We start from the raw sequence: 20891 nt of genomic DNA on the forward strand, positions 1-20891 counted from the left end.
CAAATACTTGAACAAGAACATGTGATCCTGAACGGGATAAAGGGTTAAGAAAATGGTTGGGCGGATGGTTTTATGTGTCTGACCCACTTGAGGTTAACGTGATCTATATGTGACCCATTAACGGAAATGAGTCTGACGCCCCTGCCCACCGGATGTATACAGAATGCGGTGTGCAGGATACAGTCTACTTTATGTCTGTATAGATATAATCCATTGCGCCTCGGTGAGTGCTTTCTCTGAGTTTGAATGAGGCAAAGAAAGTGTGAAATGGTTAAGTATGACTTATCTTTCTCACCATGCCTTCACTTCCTGTTTGACCCAGCTGCAGGATGCAGCACTCTGTGAGTGTGCACAAAGTGCATGTGTATATGTGTGTGTGTGGGTGGGTGGGTACATGCCAGATTACTGAAATAAGTCACTGCACTATTGTGTATAAAAGGACCTGATCTTTAAAGTCACTTGAGTATGCCCTACTATTATCTAACGCAGGGAAGAACTGAAAATGCTTTAAATGCATCAGAATTAAATTCATTTTTCTTCTATGGTAAGATTATTTTTTCATGAACAACTTGAAATATTGGTTCCTATAACTTTCAAAAATCAGCTAAATAAACATTTTAAACAACATTTTATTGCAAAAAAGTGGGAATTTTCGTAGAATAGAGAACATGATTTGTCCACGAGATATAAGCTAACATTTATTAACTCCTGACTGGTATTTGATCTTGAATAATCCCACTTCTCTTTCCAGGGATCCAGTCTCCGGGGTTTGAAGCTCTCCACGGCTCTCTGGATCTCATCTCTGAGCTTTTTGCGAACAACAAACGTCGGTCACTTTTTGAGTTCTGTCAAGTCGGCCACCAAGAGGCAGCAATACACCGGAAGTTACATCAGTTAACAGTTAAATTAAAGTCTAGAGAAAGAGAGAGGAAACGCCTCAAGAAAGAATCATGTCCTCAGTGAATATTTAGTACAACTGAAACTACACACAAATATGATTATAAAGATAGCTTTCATATCTAGGCTTGCAGCTGGTTATGCAGATGTAAAAAGAGAAGCAATCTCTGCCAAATGTAGGATTACATTGAGAAATCTATGTGATTACATGTTAACTTTAGTGGATGCAAAGAGCAGTTTAGACAGGTCTAGCTTATATATGTTACAATTCTATCTATTAATGCCTTTGAGTACCCGAAAAGTGTTGTGTAGATCCAATTTTGTCATTCCTGTGTCTTTAATATATAAAGCACTCCTGTGGGAAAACACAAAAACCTTTAGCTCAGTTTTTGTTAGAAATTATTCGCTTATATTTACGTTGTGTACACAGAAATCTTGGTCAACCAGTAGTGCAGTTTCATCTACTCAAAAATAGTTTTCCAAGATTTTGACAAAGAAAAAACGCTGGAAATCACTTTGGTGATTTAAATGAGTTTGATGAATTAAATGTTGTCTGACAGACCAAGAAAGAAAGAAAGAACGTTTTCCTATTAGGCGTGCGTATTTTATTATGAAAATCACAGCCGGAACTTGTATAAAACACGCCACTCTTGACACTGGTCACTTGTTGATCGGAGCGCACACATCGGAAACCACACGTATCTTACAAAGGACGTGACTCTGCACCGAGCAGCCTGTCGTTTCGTATTTTTGACAAGAAAATCTGCACTGAACCGATTTTTTTCCCCCCATTGTTCTTGGAGTATTTTTTAAAGAAACGCTCAGGCAGGCGCAACTATTGGACTGAAAACCCCCAAAGCGCACATAAGTGGTTATCATGTCAGGAGAAGAGGCTCCAACTCAGCAGCAGCAACCTGAGCAGGAGAAGAAGCCCGATGAGCCTCCCTCGGCTGCTCCGGATGCACCCCAGCAGGAGTCAGGCAGCAGCCCTGCACCAGCAGCTGCAGCACCAGCAGCAGCAGCAGCTGCTGCCGTGGCCGAGGAGAAGCCGCTCTCCTGCCGCGCCCTGGTCCTCACGGGACATGGGGGCTACGACAAAGTCAAGCTGCAGGTGAAGACGCTGGCCAAGCCGAAGCTGAAAGCGGGAGAGGTCCTGGTGCGCGTCAAGGCGTGCGGGCTGAACTTCGCCGAGCTGCTGGGCCGGCAGGGTCTGTACGAGCTGCTGCCTGCCCCGCCCGTCACGATGGGAATGGAGGGCTCCGGGGTCATTGAAGCGGTCGGGGAGGATGTGAAGGACAGGAAAGTGAGTAAAGGCCTACTAAATGCTCTCCCACAACCACAAAATTCCGGTGTGCTACTGAAACGGCGTCAAATCAGGGGCTCCGGAGCTGCCAAGTAAACTATCCGAGTCTTATTATTCTGCGTTTCTTGCCAATACACGATGTGCGTAATCTTTTCCAAACACCAAAACCAGAGCGTTGCCGTCATCAGTTTCCACGGTTCTTTAGTGAAAGCTGTGAACTGAAAACTGAAGTCATTTAATAACTGTTTATTTAAGTTCCTCTCAAATCCCAGAAGGCTTAGTCAGATTTATCAGAGAACATGAGTTTGGGTTAGCGGTTTCTTTTCTCTTGTGTGCCACAGAGTCATCTCTCTCCATTGTGTCGAAAGTACATGGAAAAAGCAGCAACATTTGAATAAATAACCTTCATCCGTTTGAGTGTATCCGTTTGAGCAGCTGCAGTCTTTCTAAAAAAAAAAAAAACTGGCAATTTGACCTTGATGAGGATTTACATTTTCTTCTGTGCACAAAATAAGCTGCCTTTACTTGATGAGCTTTTTTTATTTTAAAAGAGAAATTTCTAAACCAAGTATCTATGCCTCCTTTAAATTCCTGCTCAAAGATATTGTCAGTTGTACTCATTTATATTCAGTGAACTGCTGATTTTTAGTTTCTCTGACGCTTGCACGCTTCCCACAGTATCAGTATGGCACGGTTTCCTCACCTACTGAAGTATTAAAGTTCTTTCAGTGGCGAAAGGTCATTGCTTTTATGCACCACGTTTATTTTTTTACGGTGGCATACATAAGATAGAGCCAAAGTGACTCATCGCAAGTAACCGTCATGGCTGTATATGCCACAGCCTTTTACATAAGTTCTCCAGTTTTTCACTTGCCAGGTCAGATTTGTTTGCACAAAGAATCAAAGAGGATTTTTTTTTTTTAAACCACTAACAAGATATACTTATGTTTTGTGTGCATGCAACTAATACAGATGGAAGGTGGAAAAATGCTCACGCACGAGTAACAGCACTTTCAGCCACTGGGTTCAGTAGGTTCATTTGCTTTGTGTAAATCTTAGCAATTAGACTTCCAGGCACAAGTTGAGGTGGAATGCTGACGTTTGTCTCTTGACTTTTATTTTTGAATGTTGTCATCTGCAACAAAGAAACTGCTTGTCGTGGGATCAGAATGAGCTGAAGAGAAATAAGACTGTGTGGAAGCTTTGCACAGTAAATCACAACCCCAGTTTGTGCTGCTTATGTATTGACATCATGCTGGAGTCATAAAGCCTACTGCATGTCACACAGGGAGGCGTCTGCATAGCTCGGATTGTTGTTTAACAAGAATTGTCAGTGCATTTGTTAGGATCTTTAAACACTCCTCTAAACATCTGGGTTTGCCATTTCCATGAAGCCAAAGATTAGATGACAGATTAGTTGAATTTTACTGATTCAACGCCATTATTGAGTCTGTCTTAAAGGTCAGATTCTTTATTTATTCCATTATTTAGTCCTGATAACTTTTTTCTGTGAAGGAAAAAGGAGCTTTGCACAGCTTTATTACATTTTGCACACATCTGGCCGTCTTACAGCGCACAAAAGGTGCTGATAAAGGAAATCATAAACTTGGATGGAATCCATTGGTTTGAAAAAGGCTTGGAACTGATCCCTCTAAACTGACCGTGTATATGCTGTAGTGTAAAGAAGGCCACACAGTGAGTTATTCCTGTTGGAGAAAAAAGATTCTGTATCATTAGCAGAATTGAACTTAATGTCGATCGTCGATCTTCTCCTCCCCACCAGACACACATCTTTTCTTTCAGTATTTATACAATTAATTGCATACTGGCTTCATTAAATGGGTGTTTTCGAAGAAATACTGACACTCTTCCCAATCTGACTATCAGCATGGAATTTCCCTCCTCCTTACTCTCCCACTTACTTCTCTTCTCCTTTCTTTCCATTCCCTCCATTTTTGTGGAGCATTTAGAGGGAGAGATCCATTCCAACACTTCCTTTTTGGAAGGAAGCGTCAAAACACGAGACGCCACAAAACACCGGACGCAGCAGTGAGCAATCCCCACAGGAATTTAAAGGTTAAGATTTGAGATGGTTGATTCAGGTTAGCGTAAGGATCTGTGTGGGGCTGCAGTGGGATACATGAGAGCACCAAGAAGCAGACAGTAACAAAAAGGGGTGCCAGAGACTGATCCGGTGTTAATATAGACCAAGCAGGGCTGAAGCCAAGGCTCCTCTGGATTAAAGCGCTTCAGGGTGTGGCTGTTTCATAAGAAACTTTTAGAAGAAGGCAGATAAGTTTTCTTATGCAGCATCTCATGGCAACTTGTCTTTCCAGTTTCCACTTGCCACTGACACTAAAAGAAATGCCCACTATATGATTATGGCTCACACCTCTTACTGTTATTTCAGAAAGATGGGAGCAGTACTTTTTATGTTGCATTGTTCCAACTGGCTGCCTTGGAAAGCATGAAAGATGCCATCTGTTTGACAAAGTAGCAGCCAGGTGTTGCCAATCAAATATACTGTGACCACCTGTATAAAAGCAGAGGTTTTGGCAGTTGGCTGGTCTGGAGCATTTGTATATGTGTTGGCACAATGCCACAATCTTCCCAGGAGTGGACATCCCAGCAAAAGTCTCTAAAAAGAACATGTCAGCACATGCAAAGCTTAATCTGAATGAACCACAAGACTTTTGGATCAAAGTGGAGATGTTTGGGTTTAGTGAAACCCAACCACAGCGTATCAGCACAAACGCCTCATACCAACTGTCAAGCACGGTGATGAAATGCACTTGTTTTGCACCTTGCGGTCACTGAGTCGACAATGAAGTCCTCAGTATATCAAAGCATTCTAGACTCAAATGTGAGGCCGTCTCTCCAGCAGTTAAAGCTTAGCTGAAATTGGGCCATGCAGTGATTCCAAACACAGCAGCAAATCTACAGCAGACTGGCTGAAAAAGCGAAGGTGCAGTGGCCCAGTCAAAGTCAAATGCTGTGGTGGGACCTTAAGAGAGCTGTGGGCGAAAGTTCCTCCACAATGACGTGAAAGACTGAAAGTCATGTAGAAAATGATTAGTTCAAGTTATTTCTGCTAAAGGTGGTTTTATATGCGGTTGTTTTCACATGACTGTATGTATTGTGGATGAAGATGCTTTCTCACTACTGTTGGGATGTGCTAGTGGCTGACAAATCTTAAAGTAACATTTTTTTTGTTTGTTTGTTTTAATGCATGGATATAAACTAGAGGAAAGCTGTAGTTCTGCGCCTGGTTTTCTGCATAGGTTTTGTAAAGACTGATTCAAATGAACAGCAGGTTTCAACTGTCTCTGCAGTGACTTCACTTTATGTCAGCCTTCCAGGAACTGAGCTCAGCCTTTTAAGAGGGGGAAAAAAAAATATTAAAAAAAACTGGCTATTGTGAACTTTTGAGTTGATCCTGCAAGTTTTAGGTGTTTCACAAGTCCAGGAGTTGAGAAATTGAGCATGTCATCTGAGGTGGAAGTTCAAGCTTGTATAATATCTCGCCAAAACTGGAGCGTCTAGAGTTATCGCACCACAGCAGATACATACAAGATGTGGATGTGTGTTGTGTGTGCGCGTAAATATTTGTGTGTCATCTGTCTATTGTCATGGGCTGTGTGCTGCAGGAAGTGGGTGTGACTCAGAGCTCTTGACGCTGCTTTAGCAGGAAACTGTGCAGCATTCATGATCAGATCAGGCTGCCTTCCTGCACTCTTCACATTTTTGGAACATTTTTCTATGCGCAAACAGCATTTCCCATGAGCCCCCACACCTGATGAGGAAAGGTCCTCTTTAATGTTTTTTAGCTTATGTGAGAGGTTTTGCGAGGTTCTTTGAGGCTCAGTCAAGATTAAATTTGTGGACTCAAAATTAAAGGAACACTTTTAAATCCGGTTTGCATCAGCATGGTAACATGAGGTGATACCTGAAGATTAGAGGTTTCACAGGCAGTCCAACTCCTCAATGGCACATCAATACATGCCATTGCCAGAAGGTTTGCTGTTTCTGCAGTGGCTCAACCCTAACCCTAACCCAATACAAACTACTGAGTACCACTTTGAAATGAAATCTCAGCAAAATGGACTAGCCTTCCACACTTTCACTTTGAGGGGTGTCTTTGAATTCAGCCCTCCGTGGGTTGATGATTTTGATTTCCATCAAATGAAGTGACATCATGTCAGCACCCCCCCCCCCCCCCCCCCCCCCCCCCCATTGAGATCTGTTGTGTTCCTTTCAGTTTTTTGTTTTTTGAACAGTGTAAAACCTATTAAACGTGTTGTAAACTGAAAGAAATTTTTAGAAATGATACCTTTAAATATAAATGCCTCACAATCTCATGATCAACTTTTTTTTTTTTTTTTTGGTCCCTAGTAGAGCTGAAACAAAAGGTCAGTTAGCTTTTGATCAAGTAAGTCTGCAACTGCATTTTTAGTTTGATCATTTTTGGCATGTTACTGCTTTTCTTCGGTGCTGTGGAAAAAGGATGAAGTTCAATTTCACTTGCCACACCCAGGCCTCATTACTGCCAGATCTGCTGAATCAAGAAATCACTTAAATAGAAGCTGTAAAAGTGAAGTAGGCTGAAAGATTTCAGAAAGCAATACATCATGAATGGATAAGAAACAAATTCATTGACATCTGTCTGTCTGGAAGGGGTTACAAAGACATTTCCGAGGCTTTGGGACTCCAAATACTTTCACAGGACTGTATGTTTATTGTATCTATATGTATGTTATATTTGACATTAATATATCAAGTCACATTTATTTATATAGCACATTTAAAAACAAAGGTTGACCAAAGTGCTGCACATAGAAATAAACAGGGTAAAAGGCAATAATAAATAAATTAATTAATTAATTAAAACAACACAATCAGAAGTCAGCAATCATCTAATAGGATGCTACATTGCAGCCAAATGCTAAGGAAAAGAGATGTGTCTTTAATAAGGATTTAAACGAGTCTGTCTGGGCTGAGCGAATATGGAAAGGAAGATTATTCCCAAGGCTTGGTGCTGCCGCTGCAAACGCTCGATCACCTCTCAGTTTCAGCCTGGTTTTTGGTCTTTGTAAGAGTAGTTGATTAGATGACCTCAGAGCCCTTAGAGGCATGTGTTCATGGAGTAGCTCGGACAGATACGAAGGCGCTAGTCCATTTAGAGCTTTAAAAGTGAGCAATAAAATCTTAATCTATTCTAAAATGGACAGGAAGCCAATGAAGGGATTGTAAAACCGCGGTAATATGTTCATGTTTTGTTGTACCAGTTAAAAGATGAGCTGCTGCGTTTTGGACCATTTTCAGGCGGCACACCAATAGCTGATCTATGCCAAAGTACAAGGAGTTACAGTAGTCCAGGCGTGAAGTGACAAAAGCATGAATGACTTTTTCCAGGTCCTTATACGGAAGATAGGGTTTTACTTTAGCAATGACTGATTTAAAAACTACTTTTAGTGACAGCACTTACTTGTTTTTCCATTTTAAAACAGTCATCAAAAATGACACCCAGATTTTTCACTGCATCATGGTAGTGAGGAGCTAACTGACTTGGAATGCCGGAGGAGTTGCTTACGGGATCGAGTTTACCAAAACATATAACCTCGGTCTTGTTATCATTTAAATTCAAGAAGTTGTTTCCAGCCAGTTTCGATAGCCGGGGATCGGTCCGCCAGGGCCTCCGCCCTCGGCCACCGCCCGACACACATTGCACCCGACCCCTACGACACCTCCTGCGGGTGGTGGGCCTGCAGGAGGGCGGGCCCATGTAACCTCTTCGGGCTGCGCCCGGCCAAGCACCACGGGCTAATGCCTGGCCACCAGACGCTCTCCCTCGAGCTCCCTCCCCAGGCCTGGCTCCAGGGTGGGGCCCCGGTAACCCTATCCCGGGCAGGGTAAACTGTTCCCTTGTTTTTTCACTCATAAGGGTCTTCTGAACCGCTCTTTGTCTGGACCCTCACCCAGGACCAGTTTGCCATGGGAGACCCTGCCAGGGGGACAAGCCCCCAGACAACATAGCTCCTGGGATCACTGGGACACACAACCCCCTCCACCACGATAAGGTGGCGATTCACGGAGGAGGCCCCGTGGTAGACCCAGGACACGCTGGAGAGATTATGTATCTCGGCTGGCCTGGGAACGCCTTGGGGTCCCTCCGGATGAGCTGGAGGAGGTGGCTGGGGAGAGGGAAGCCTGGGCTTCTCTGCTTAGGCTTCTGCCCCCGCGACCCGGCCCCGGATAAGCGGAAGAAAATGGATGGATGGATGGAAGTTGTTTCCATCCAGGATTTAATGTCACCCTAGACAGCTCATCAAGGGCTCCCATGGATCACTGCTGTTCAACCTGATGGGCATATACACCTGGATATCATCAGCAAAGCAATGAAAGGAAATATTATATTTCCTAAAAATAGCTTCCACAGGTAACATATACAGAGGAAAAAAAATTGGACTTAGAATGGACCCTTGAGGTACTCCACAAAAAAAGATGTGCTGCTGAAGAAAAACAATCTCCTAAGTGAACTGAAACTCGTATTGGTGAGAAGATCGGAACCAGGTCAGAGCGGTGCCTTTGATTCCAATTTCACGATCCAGACGTGATAGAAGGGTCTCGTGGTCCACTGTGTCAAAGGCAGCTGACAAGTCTAAAAGCACTAAAATTGCAGGACTACCAGAGTCAACTGCTAAAAGCAAATCATTAAAAACTTTCAAAAGCGCAGTCTCTGTGCTGTGACACAGATTAGATTATTAGATTATAAAATTCTTTCATCCAATACAACCATGTAAACAGCTGTGGGTTTGCGAAATTTTGGTAGGCTTCCCTCATTTTATTTAATGTACTGTGCAAAAGCCTTTAGTGACCCGTTTTGTATGTTTTGTTAGAAAACTGAGAAATGGTTGCTGTGATTTATTGAAACTTGAAAAAAATACACGGAAGTCCATAATATAAAGCAAAATGAGTTCTAAATATTATTGAAAGTTTAATATTTGGTATGACCACATTTATTCTTCCACACAGCCTGAACTCTCTGACAGCTTTCTTGTCCTCTCCTTGCCCGCTCTCAGGTCGGTGATCGTGTCATCGCGTTGACCCGCAGCGGCATGTGGCAGGAAGTAGTCGTCGTGCCTGCTGACCGCACCGTCCCTATGCCCGAGGAGATGAGTTTTGAGGAAGGCGCAGCTCTCACTATTAACTACATGACCGCCTACATGATGCTGTTTGAGATGGCCAATCTTAGGCCTGGCAAAAGTGTTCTTATACACATGGCAGCAGGTAAGACGCATACATGCAGTACTGCTGAAAATACTTTCCAAATAAACTGAGTGATATCTGACAGGCAGATGGCTTCTTCCGTTTACTCAGTGACAGTGCGATAAGATGCTACAATCCCAACTATAGTTTTGCTTCTCTTCACTTTTGTTTGTTGTAGAGAAAATAATGTGGTACTTTTTGTACATAAGTTATTTAAATGTACCTGCAGAATTGATAATTTTAGTATGCAAAAGGATAATCTCACAGATGAAGTAACATGTTTAATCATTTCAGTCTTTAAAGTGGGTCTGTAGTGGGTTTTCTTTTTCTACATTTGGTTCTGCGTGATGTCAGAGTGCCCATTATACCCACCAAAAGTGATGTCACATCCTATAGTTTGAGCTGCGCTCTGGTATCACTTTTGCTTATCATAGTCTTTTTTTGACATTTCATACTTTATCAGCGCAGAAGACCAGATTCAGAGGGAGGTGTTACAGCAGCTTTTAGAGATGAGATTTTTCTTGAAGATTTTTAATAACAAAATAGAATTCAGCAACTGCTTTGCTTTCTGTTTCAATGATTTCTACTCCTGTGCGAATGCTGATGTAGAGATTGTGTCTGAGTGGGGGGGGTACACCTATCATTCAGGAGAACACTGACATGAAATTAATGAACTGGACATGAGCTCTTTAAAACTTGTTGGTTATATTGTATATCCTGTTTTGTTAAATTTTTTTATGATCAAATGATTACAGTGAATTAAAGAGGTTAGATGATTATAAAAAAAATTGTGCAATGCCTTAATGTGAAAAATGGTTTGAGAAAGAAAAAAACTCAAAGTAGCTCAGTGGCTTCCCCAGTGTTGTGCGACAAAACTGCACTCTTATCAGTTAATTAGAAGGTGTAACAAACCTTCCAGTCTCCTGAGCAACATGTGAAGAGTCGCACAGCACGCTCCCTCCAGGCTGCTAATCACTTCTTTGAATGCAGCTGCATTTCTGTGCTGAAAGACCATAAGTCAGAGGTGTGTAGTGTGTGAGACTCTTATGGTGTCACATCTTATTCATGAGAGAGTGGATCATTATCAGAAATGGTTGCTTAGGCAACAACAATTTTTTTTTTTTTTTTTTTTTTTTTTTTTTTTTTTTTAAATTGCCTTTAGTGAATAATAATTTGCATTAATGTGTGCGCATGCGTATCTGTCCAGGAGTTAAAAACCAAGGCCTTTCTTAGCAGTATTTCACAGTTATAAGGTCAGCTCGTTTGACATTTAACTTCCGTCTTTGATTAAATAAAGATCGCCACATTATTAGGAGTTTGCAGTGCGTGTGCAGTTGACATCTTCAGATATGAGGGTGTGACAACTGCAGATTTTTCACATTACTGAAAATAACTTGAACATGTCATATTGTCTGAGTATGATCATATGGCATAAAATGCATAGAGTTGAGAGTTTTGACAAAGTGCATGTATATTTAATATAGCTTTGCATATCAAATTTATATCTTTAACAGATCTTGATGTCGCAGCAGCACAAATATCTGTCTTTGACATCCACTTTGAGTCTAAGAATACAGGACAGTTACTGTGATGCTTAGTTGCTCTTCTGCTCCTCTGCACCCTCTCTCTCGCTCTCTCAAAGGCTGCTCATCAGTGTTGAGTGGGTGGATGGGTGTCAGCTGACCTGTATGAATCAGCCACATGAGGCCAGGGTAAAGAAGAGGGTAGATGGGATTATTGGTGAACCTGCAGGCCCAGGCAGTCATCTTCAAAAGCCTTTCACTGTTGAGTGGAAATGGGCCACTGAGATCAGAAAGCGCTGCCTTCTATTTCAGCTTTTGTTCACCTGTCTTCTGAGGTTTCAGCCCTCATATAGTCACATCTCTAAATTGCAGTCTCTGTGGAATTGAGTGTGATGTGGACAGCGACTGGACATATTTGGGGGGGGGATTAAGGTGCTAGCATGCAGTGATGGTCTGACCAGCTTGGATTCAAAACCAGTAATGCCAACCCATGTAGTATCAACCCTAACCATGGACTATCTCCCTGTTGGTGTTTTTCAGACCACATCATAATTAAAACCTTTGTCCAATCAAGGTTGTTGTGATGTCTTAGCTTTATCGTACCATACAGCCCATAGCCACACTGACATCACCACTAGTTTGTGGAATTGTGCTGCAAAGCCTCAAATGAGCATTTTGGTCACTGCCATCTTTTAAAACTGGACATTAAATAAGCAGGAAGTGGCCCTGACCGATGAAACCAATGAATACTGGATGCTCAGAAGGTAGCAGTTGTCAGTCACAAGATAGGTCCGCCTTAAAGCATTGCCTTTATTGCCTTTTTGACCCTAATGGGGACCATAACTTAATGAGAAGTAAATGTGACTTCAGTAATATTGCAATGAGACTTTTGAATTCATCAGTGAAGTGTTCACTGAGGTCATTTTCCCATAGACTTCTATTGGTTTCTCATGTGATATCATGCACACTTTACTCGAGCGCTTATAGATGTGATACAACCACTGGTTTGTAGGGAAAAATGTGTATTCTTTGTCTGGTTAACAGTGGTTCCTGGAGGTTTCTGACTGGTCTGTAGGCCTGTGTGATTGGAGCTTTATTCACTTAACCCTACATTGTCAGCATGATTGCCACACCTCCAAAATGACAGACCAGTTAATGCCATGGTCACATGTCCGCAAAACATCTATACAGGTTCACCTGTTTTGTAACCAGAGGAGTCGCCCCCTCCTGGCCATTTAAATGTGCCAGTTTAAAGCACTTCTGGTTTGGCTTCAGACACTGAAGTTAAAAATACTGAAGCACAACTTGTCCAGTGGAGAGAAGTCTTATGAAAAGTCTCAAAGCCTGGACAAGGTTGTGAGAGGGCCTAATGCAGAACTGTCACCCAGGAGATTCTGGTTAGTCTATGTGTGACAAAAAGCCTCTATTTAAGTGTAGCGTCTTTTAAAAATATAGTAGTTTTCAGTTATAGTTTGGTTAGTTTTAGGAAAATGTGATAGTTTGGTTTAAAATAGACACATAACATTAACCGCATGTCAGAAAGCCCTGAAGACAAAAGTGTGACTCTACCCTTACGCTGCAAAGCGATGACTAAATTGGTCAGCTGCAGTCATGGTCCTGGAGCAGCATTAATAATGTTGCTGTAGGAGCAGCACCTGCATAGTGATATCACATCTGGATTCTAACAATTTAGCTATTTGTTTTTGTTTTTTTTCTCAATTTTGTTTACAATGCTTGCATGCCAAAAAGCGTAATATGTCAAAACACATAATGTAGCAGATACAGAACTTTCTACATCTGTATCAGTTTGTTCCAGAGTGAAATATAGCAGTATTTTCATTGTTTCATCATTTTGTCAGATGCAAATATTAATTCACCCAAATTCAGATGGACTGAGTTATCTTTAAAGTTTTGTCTATTTATAATGGAGTACTGTAACTTTGAATAATGTGTAGCAGGTTTTTGTTATAAAAGTTGTACCTTAAGTAATATCCTATATTATTTTTTGTTTTGTTTTTTTAATATTTATCTATTAGGTGCCCACTGAAGCAGGTGTGATTGCGCTGGAAGGTAGCTCAGAACAGCACAGTACTAACCCAATACTTAAAGCCAGCATAGTTTGAATGTTTTGATGAGAAAATCGTTGAGTGCTTCAGAGAGGGACCACACACAGGATGAAAGGGTTCGTCTGCTGAAAGTGAAACGCCTGCTGCTGCTGCTGTTCTCATGCCTGTCTGTGCTACTGTCTGCACATCTGTAGGTGGTGTGGGTATTGCTGCTACCCAGCTGTGTCAAACTGTGCAGGATGTGACTGTTTTTGGCACGGCGTCAGCTTCCAAACACGAGACTATTACCCAAGGCGGGGTAACTCACCCCATCGACTACCGCACCAGAGACTACGTGGAGGAAATCCGCAAAATCAGTCCAAAGGGTGAAAAAAAAACCTTGTTCTACTGCATATTGGTTTTTGGTTTTATTTATTTTTGGGTTTTCGGGGAGGGGGGGGGCACAAATTGACTTCATTGCCTCTCATATTTTCATTGTATTGAATATTGTTACGTTCTGTTATCTAGAGACTTACAAAGCTTTGCCCTTTTAATTTTGTCTCCCTGCAGGTGTTGACATCGTCCTCGACCCCCTTGGTGGCTCCGACACCCAAAAAGGCTTTGGTTTGTTGAAGCCTCTGGGCATGATTATAGTCTTTGGTAAGACACACAAATTGGAGAAAAATGCTTTAACATCTTTTTGGGGTTTCCTTTGAGTTTTTACTGTAGCTTTATTTCACTTGGATAATTTTAAACTGGTTGTCATGATGTTTTAAGTCATTTTGTAAAAATTGTGTGATGTGGTAGTTTGTTCCATAGGTTCAGAGCAACAACTAGAAAACCCCAATTTCCCCTCTTTGCTTTAAATTGAACCTCAGGGCAGCTAGGAGCATTTGCTCAGCAGACTTTAGATCAGAGGGGTAAGAAGGCGCTAACCCATGCAATGCCTTAAAAACATAAAACCTTGAAGTCAGTTTGAAAACTGACTGGCAGCCAGTGTAAGGGAGCTAATATGGGGGATATGTGGTCTTGCTTGCAAGTGCTAGTTAGTAAATATGCTGCAGCGTTCATGCTGAGGTTTCCTGTTTAAAAAAAAAAAAAAAAAGAGTTCTTCCTTCTCATTGTTGCCTTCAAAGTGCTTCCGCATGGATGCATGGATGCTGGGGTTTGCTCTAATATTGTACTTGCCTTACAATATAAACTGACTGTTATCATTTGGGCAGCATGGTGGTGAGGTGGTTAGCACTACTGCCTCACAGCAAGAAGGTCCTGGGTTTGAATCCACCATCTGGCCGGGGAGTTGGCATGTTCTCCCCCATCTCTGTGTGGGTTCTCTCCTGGTACTCCTCCCACAGTCCAAAGACATGCACAAAGTGGAGTTAGGTTGATTCTATGTGAGTGTGAATGGTTGTCTCTGTTGTAATTGCAACTGACTGGCGACCTGTCCAAGGTGTACCCTGCCTCTCGCCCCATGGCGGTTGGGATGTTCAGCAGATGTAAACATTAATTAAAATGGCAGACACCGTAGGAGTGGGTGAGTCCACAGTTGTGAAAACATGAGAATGTTTTCCACATGTAATCTGCTCCTCCTGCTGCAAGAATAAATGACTCAGTCCTGAAAGGTTGATACACTGCTTTTCTCCTTATGAAGGCAACACCAGCCATTGTCTGACCAGTGTTTGTGTATGAGAGCATTTCAACCAAGCAATCAACCAGCTGACCCACAGCTATAGCCCTATTCAGTTCATGAACCAGCAAATCTGTTTTCAAAGGGTCTACTGTGCTGATTCACCATTGTCACTAACCAAGTCAATAGGTCTGCACAGTGGAATTCCCCACACTGTGCACCATTGACACTATGTTAATTAGCCTGAAAGCACAGACAATTATAATCTGGTAGAAGTTATAACTTTGAGCTGTTTACTGTGTGTGTATCACTTGTAGTTGGATGCCACTGTTTACATTCTTCTTTGAGGTAGTTGGTCCCTGGTACATCTCCAATGACATCATGCAGGTGATCAGTGGCAAATTATCAGTGGAGGACCGCTTTGTAGTGTCTCTCATGCAGCAAGAATTCATGATTTCACTGTTGGCTTATCTTAGAGAGTGACCAGCTTCATTCAATTTAGGAAAGAAGAGTTTATATTCAAAAATTGTATTTAAATTAGATGGCTGTTGTGAAGTTTTTGTTTCCATCATGTGTTTGTTTTTTAAATGTGTCCTGTTCCACTGTCCATCATTCCAGGTGCAGCCAATTGTGTAACAGGCCAGAGGAAGAACCTGCTGGCCATGGCAAAGACCTGGTACAACCAGCTGTCTCTTAACACCATGAAACTGATGCAGGCCAACAAAGCTGTCAGTGGCTTCCACCTGGGGTACATCACTGATGAGCAGCTCTTGGACAGGACTATGTCTAAGCTGCTTGAACTCTACAAGCAGGGAAAGATCAAACCCTGCATCGACTCCTGCTATCACTTTGAGGACGTAAGTCTGATCGTGTTCGCGGTCTAAAATATAAACGAGCCATTTTAGCTCATTCGCTTTAATGTGAAGAGTAGGTAGGTGGGGCTCCTGTGCTCACAGGCACAGCTGCCTGAGATAACCATATTAGGGACGTCCTCTCACACTGAGATTGTACAGAACAAAGGGTAGAAAAAAAACTTTACGTGTACATATACTGACCTCATTATTTGAAATTTGGTTTTAATATAAGCATCCACCATTCTAATAATGGAGATATGACAGCCTGGCCTGGCCACAAAAAGTCACCACCTGAATTTAACTAAGTGAATAAGATCCTTCCACTGGATATTCACTGTAGTGATTGATGTGTTTTGGCTGGTAATAAGTTACTTAACCATAAGTTATGCAGTGAGTAGTTTCTCTTGAAACGTGGTTCTTTAAGAAGCTTTTAAGACATGAAGTCACTCAGCTTTAGAAAGGTAAAATTATTGGCCTACATCACGTAAAGAAAACATCTGGAGATTGCTGAAACTACTCAAATTGGGTTAAGAACTGCCCGGTACATTATTAAAACCTAAAACAATTGTGGTAAACTGTCGTCTATTGGTGAAATCAAATTGTTTAAAAAATATCAATAAAACTCACAGCTATGGTTAATAGTCAAAATGAGAGCACCTTCCACACACACAGACACCTCAAGGAACTGGGACTGAAAAGCTGTGTAGCCTTGAGAAAACCAGAGAGGCTAATTGGAATGGGGGGGGCTTTAATTTGCTAGGAGCATAAATAATCGGAATCCGGCGCAATTGAAAATGGTCGTGTGGAGTCCAGATGTACCCAGTTCCAGAGTGATGGGTGCATCAGTGTAAGAAGAGGGATGGATGAAGCGACGAATCCATCATGCCCAATTAGGTGTTATTTTTACACATGGATTGGCCCCCACAGAATCCAGAACTTAACCCCATTGAGAATCTTTGGGATGTGCTGGAGAAGACTCAGCGCAGAGGTCTGACTCTCCCATCATCAGTGCAACCCTGGACTGAAACAAACAGGACTTTGCGTAGCCTTATCGAAATGATGCCCGGTGAATGGGTGCTATCATCAAAGCTAAAGGTGGTCCAATGAAATATTGCAGTGCGACACTTAATTTTAGTTGGGCAGTGAATGCTTCAGCTAGGGACTCAAAATTTATTTTGTTCACCTTTTTTTAAAAAAAAAAAAATTAAGCTAAAGTCACGAGGGTGACTTAAATAAGTCACTGGCAATGATGAATCTTTTGTTGGTAGGTGTTGCAAGTTTTGCAACTAGGAAATGAATGTAGGTGAGCAGGTAGTAGCAAAAGCCGGAGGTTTCACTCAGGAATTGGAGGACACCAAAATGGGGTAATAGGAAAGCATCATAATCAGGTGGATGCAAACAGGAGCCTAAATTTATGTTAATGTTTATGTACGTTATGCCGTGTCTGCTTGATGTGTAAATACGGCCTTTGTAAGGTAACTGCAAGTCATTGTTGTAACGTAAGTGGCCAAGTTGGTATGAGACCTGCTCTTTTTGTCCAGTCATCCCAACATTAGAATAAGAATTTTTCTGTTGCCCAGTGAGAAACTTTACAGCAACTTTTTTTTTTTTTTTTTTTTTTTTTTTTTTTTTAAAGTCAGGGTTTTACTGACCTGCAAGTAGTTTTTGGATGGGTTTAAATGATAGATGCACTCAGTTTCAAGAGGAAAAAAATGCCTAACGTGAACATTCGTTCTGCTTCTCTGCCTTTTGTCAGGTGACTGAAGCCATGAAACGCATGCATGAACGCCAAAATATTGGGAAAGTTATCCTTCTTCCTGAACCTAAGAAGGAGGAAGAGAAGCCAAAGTCCAGTGCTGAGGTTGGAGAAAATGTGGAAAAAAATGATGCTGCCGTCAGCGAGAAGAAAGAAGAGGAAGTTAAAGCAGAAAAGGATTGAGTAAGAGTGTTTATTTCGAGGGTTTCCTTTGTTCGGTTGCCTTCCAAAAAAAAAAAAAAAAAAAAAAAAAGGGGAAAGGGGGCAAGATGTCATGAATTCTTTGTCAGTATTTTTTTGAAATGTTCATGGATTTTTGTTGTGCAATATGGTTATACTGTGGTGTCTTTGTCGGGAACACTTGTTTGTTCGTTTTTTAAAATAAAATGTCACTGCATTCTGATACATTATCTGAGGGGGAAAAATGTGTTCTCATTTCCAAATATTGTTAAAAGTGGGCCATGACAACAACTTGATCACAGCTCTAACATAACACTGGTAATAACAGCTTACCAGGGCTGGTGCTTATAAGACTAAGTTTGATCAGTCACTTTGAAAAGTAGGACTGAGCTTTGCTTTGAAAACAAAAAAATACTGTTTTTAGCAGTGTTTAAATGTGATTGTGCTCATTTCAGACTACACTCATATCTATCCAAGCATCCAATCTGCCAACAACACCGTTTCAAAAGTGACAGAGCAATGCACCATCATCACAACTTGCATTAGGATTATCCAGCTTTGTACAGCCTATACAGATAAGGTTGTCATTTTAGGCAAAGATATAATTTTTAGAGTTTTGTCTCTGCACGCCTCCACAGTGGATTTTAAATCTGTTAAAATGTGACTGAAGTGCAGACTTTCAGCTTTAATTCAAGGGGTTTAACAAAGATTTTGCATTAACAGTTTATGGCTTACAGATGTTTTTAGAGACACTAGTGGCAATATATGCCCCATACATGTATGAAAAACTAAAATATACAAATTCAACAGTTTGAATCAATTTCTGGTATTCAGTCTACTTCAGTTGTCATGAAATAACAAGGGAAATGAGAAGGGAACATTGCTCAGCTGGACATGTCAAATGAAATTTGAGCCTCTGAAAATGGGAGGGGTCATATATAAAAATGATTGTAATTCCTAAACAGTTTGTGCAAACATTTGTAAAACCTCTTGAATTAAAGTTGAAAGTCTGCACTTGTTTTTTGTTTTGTTTTTGTTTTGTTTTTTAATCTGTGGTGGTGTACAGAGGCAAAACTATAAAAATTATAGACCTAAGTCTACATGCAAGAGGATGGCTTATGTGTGAAAATGACACTGAAGATGTCGGCATGTTATTTTGGATGATAATCACAATGAAACGGAAATAAACACAGATGGCGGTTCTATTTTAAAGTAAGTGGAGCACTTGCATGTTCTGAGGTTTTTTGTAATCGCCCTAAAAGAAGCATTTCCATTAAAGGATTGATGGCAAGTTGACATATTAAAAATCTGTATTTGTACTTTTGACTTTTACACTTTTCCCAAAATTTCCCACCTCATTATTTTTGGAGCTGGTGCAGAAAATATGACCAAAATTATGTCTTCCAGATGCATTCAAGAGGCTTCATACAGCTCACATAATGTGCCATACAGAAAGACCTTCTACCAAAAAAAAAAAAATGTTTTTAAATCAGACTATAAGTATATTAATCCTGTTGCAGGCCATTAATTATATGAATTAACTAATTTTTCTATATAGTATGAATACAGTTGTGATTGTTGCCCTACTACCATGTGTAATGATGAGATAAATGTCTTTTCACGTACTCCGCAGTGACAGTTGTTGCTGCACAGTTCTTTGTTTAAGGAAAGTCTGTGTCAGTGTGTTATTGTATCGCTTTTGTAGTTTCCTCACTTATTTGTGCCAAATCTAAAACCAGCTTTCACCACTGCTGTCGAGCCAACTGTGAATAACAATTAGCGGGACTTCCCTGCCTTGGCAATCCCTTTTGTGCTTTCTTCCAAAGAATGTCCCACTGAAATGGTTTGGCGAACCATTTCAAGGCAGGTTTCTTTCCTCTATTTTCTCCTGTACTTTAGCTGCATTCTTAAAGCCTTCGGTGCCATCGTCAAGATTACAGTTTACACAGTTACGCCACTGCTCTGCAGGGGTCACCTTAAAAAGTCTTAATCATACTATTTTGTTGTGCGCATTCATTGTGAAGCTCTTGCACTCTAGAGTGATTACTTCCATTTTCTTCAGTGACACATTTTTTGCTTTTTATTGCTCACATATCTGCTCATTTGAATGGATGACCTATATAGTGACGATTGGGCTCAGCGGTGCAGATGTTTTGTCCAGATGTGGGTGTAATTCAATGCTCGAAGGAGAAGATGCAAAAGCGAAGCACAAGAGGAAGAGTTTTCCCTCCGTCCGCACCATCCCAGTGCCTCGCATTCCTCTCTCCACCCTCTCAGTGCTGCTTTCTTTCCATCTGTCTCTAGAGCTTAACTCTCAAACTGCACCTCCCTTTCCAGTATACCCTGTTTTGATTTCTGAAGAGCACTTGTAACAAAGTTTCACAGATAGTGTTTTATGTTATTTACATTTGTGACATTTCTTTAGGCAACTTGGACAAGTATTAAGTTTGGCCAGCTTTCCTGCTCCTAGTAAGAAATAAGATGTGTTGTGGATTTTTGAGTGGGAGCTGGAGTGTCATTGCGATTCTGTGACGTTTCCAGTGGGAGTTCATGTAAAAGTCTTTCAGACTTTGTTCCTTTTTAATCACTGGTGAACCCACAAGACCAGTGTTTGCCTACATGATAGATCAATGTTAACAACCTAGAGATACGGCAACACCGAGTAAATAAATGTCAGGTATAGTGAGGGTTTTTTTGTTGTTGTTGATTAGTCCTTTAATTCCTCTGTGCAACCTGTTTTGTTAAACTTAATGTGACTGCAGACAGATGTTTAGGTTACTTTTGAGCCAGTGTATAGGTTTTATGATAAATGGTGGCTGTCCTAAAATGTTCCTTGTAATTGTTGCAATGTGCACAAACTGATGCAGTGTTCAAATGTGCAGGGAATGACACCTAGTGGTCATTGAAAGTTGCATTGCTCCACAGTGTTGGCTATTAGGAAGCTGTACTATATCCTGCTTTATCAGCTGTGCAACATAGTGAAATAAACAGGTTTTCAGCCGCAAAATGCTGATTTGTACAGACAGCCCAAATAAAAATGGATTTGCCTTAGTTTGACAGATCTTTCATACATCAAAAGCCAAAGAGGTACTTTTTTGTTTTTAAAAAAAAATCATATTAGTCTATATTAATGCAAATTCCAACTGCTCTAAAACGTTGATAAAAGCAGTGACACATTCAGCGATTCAAGTCATTATCAGTTATCCTAAACAGTTATATCGCTTCTTTTAATTTGTAATGTGATTATTTCCATTGCTTGTGTTGATCCCAGTTACTCAGAAGTTAACTGTGATGGCCAACTCCTCCTTAAAGCCTTGGTGTGCCACTGTTGTTGCAAAACAAATTAAGCAATTAATGTGTTAATGTCTTTTTTTTTCTTTTTTTTTTTTCTTTCTTTTTTTTTTTTTTTGATACACACTTGTCCTGTGTTTATATGGCAC

General features: G+C 41.0%; 1 protein-coding gene across 1 annotated transcript; it reads left to right on the forward strand.

Annotated features, from left to right (window-relative positions):
- The first annotated feature begins 1553 nt into the window (after positions 1-1553).
- Positions 1554-18930, forward strand: LOC115798638 (synaptic vesicle membrane protein VAT-1 homolog). Its single transcript, XM_030755551.1, has 6 exons — positions 1554-2200; positions 9280-9487; positions 13250-13420; positions 13605-13694; positions 15280-15518; positions 17272-18930. Exons 1-6 carry the CDS (start codon positions 1775-1777, stop codon positions 17452-17454), a joined length of 1317 nt encoding a protein of 438 aa, XP_030611411.1. The 5' UTR covers positions 1554-1774; the 3' UTR covers positions 17455-18930.
- The last annotated feature ends 1961 nt before the right edge of the window (positions 18931-20891 follow it).

Source organism: Archocentrus centrarchus, chromosome 19 (assembly GCF_007364275.1).
Source record: "Archocentrus centrarchus isolate MPI-CPG fArcCen1 chromosome 19, fArcCen1, whole genome shotgun sequence".
Taxonomy (NCBI): Eukaryota; Metazoa; Chordata; class Actinopteri; order Cichliformes; family Cichlidae; genus Archocentrus; species Archocentrus centrarchus.

Excerpts from the sequence above, each read along its gene's own strand:
- LOC115798638 (XM_030755551.1), top strand. The coding sequence starts at position 1,775 with ATGTCAGGAGAAGAGGCTCCAACTCAGCAGCAGCAACCTGAGCAGGAG. Across the intron at positions 13,695-15,279 it reads GGGCATGATTATAGTCTTTG|GTGCAGCCAATTGTGTAACA; the intron begins GTAAGACACACA and ends CCATCATTCCAG. Across the intron at positions 15,519-17,271 it reads CCTGCTATCACTTTGAGGAC|GTGACTGAAGCCATGAAACG; the intron begins GTAAGTCTGATC and ends GCCTTTTGTCAG.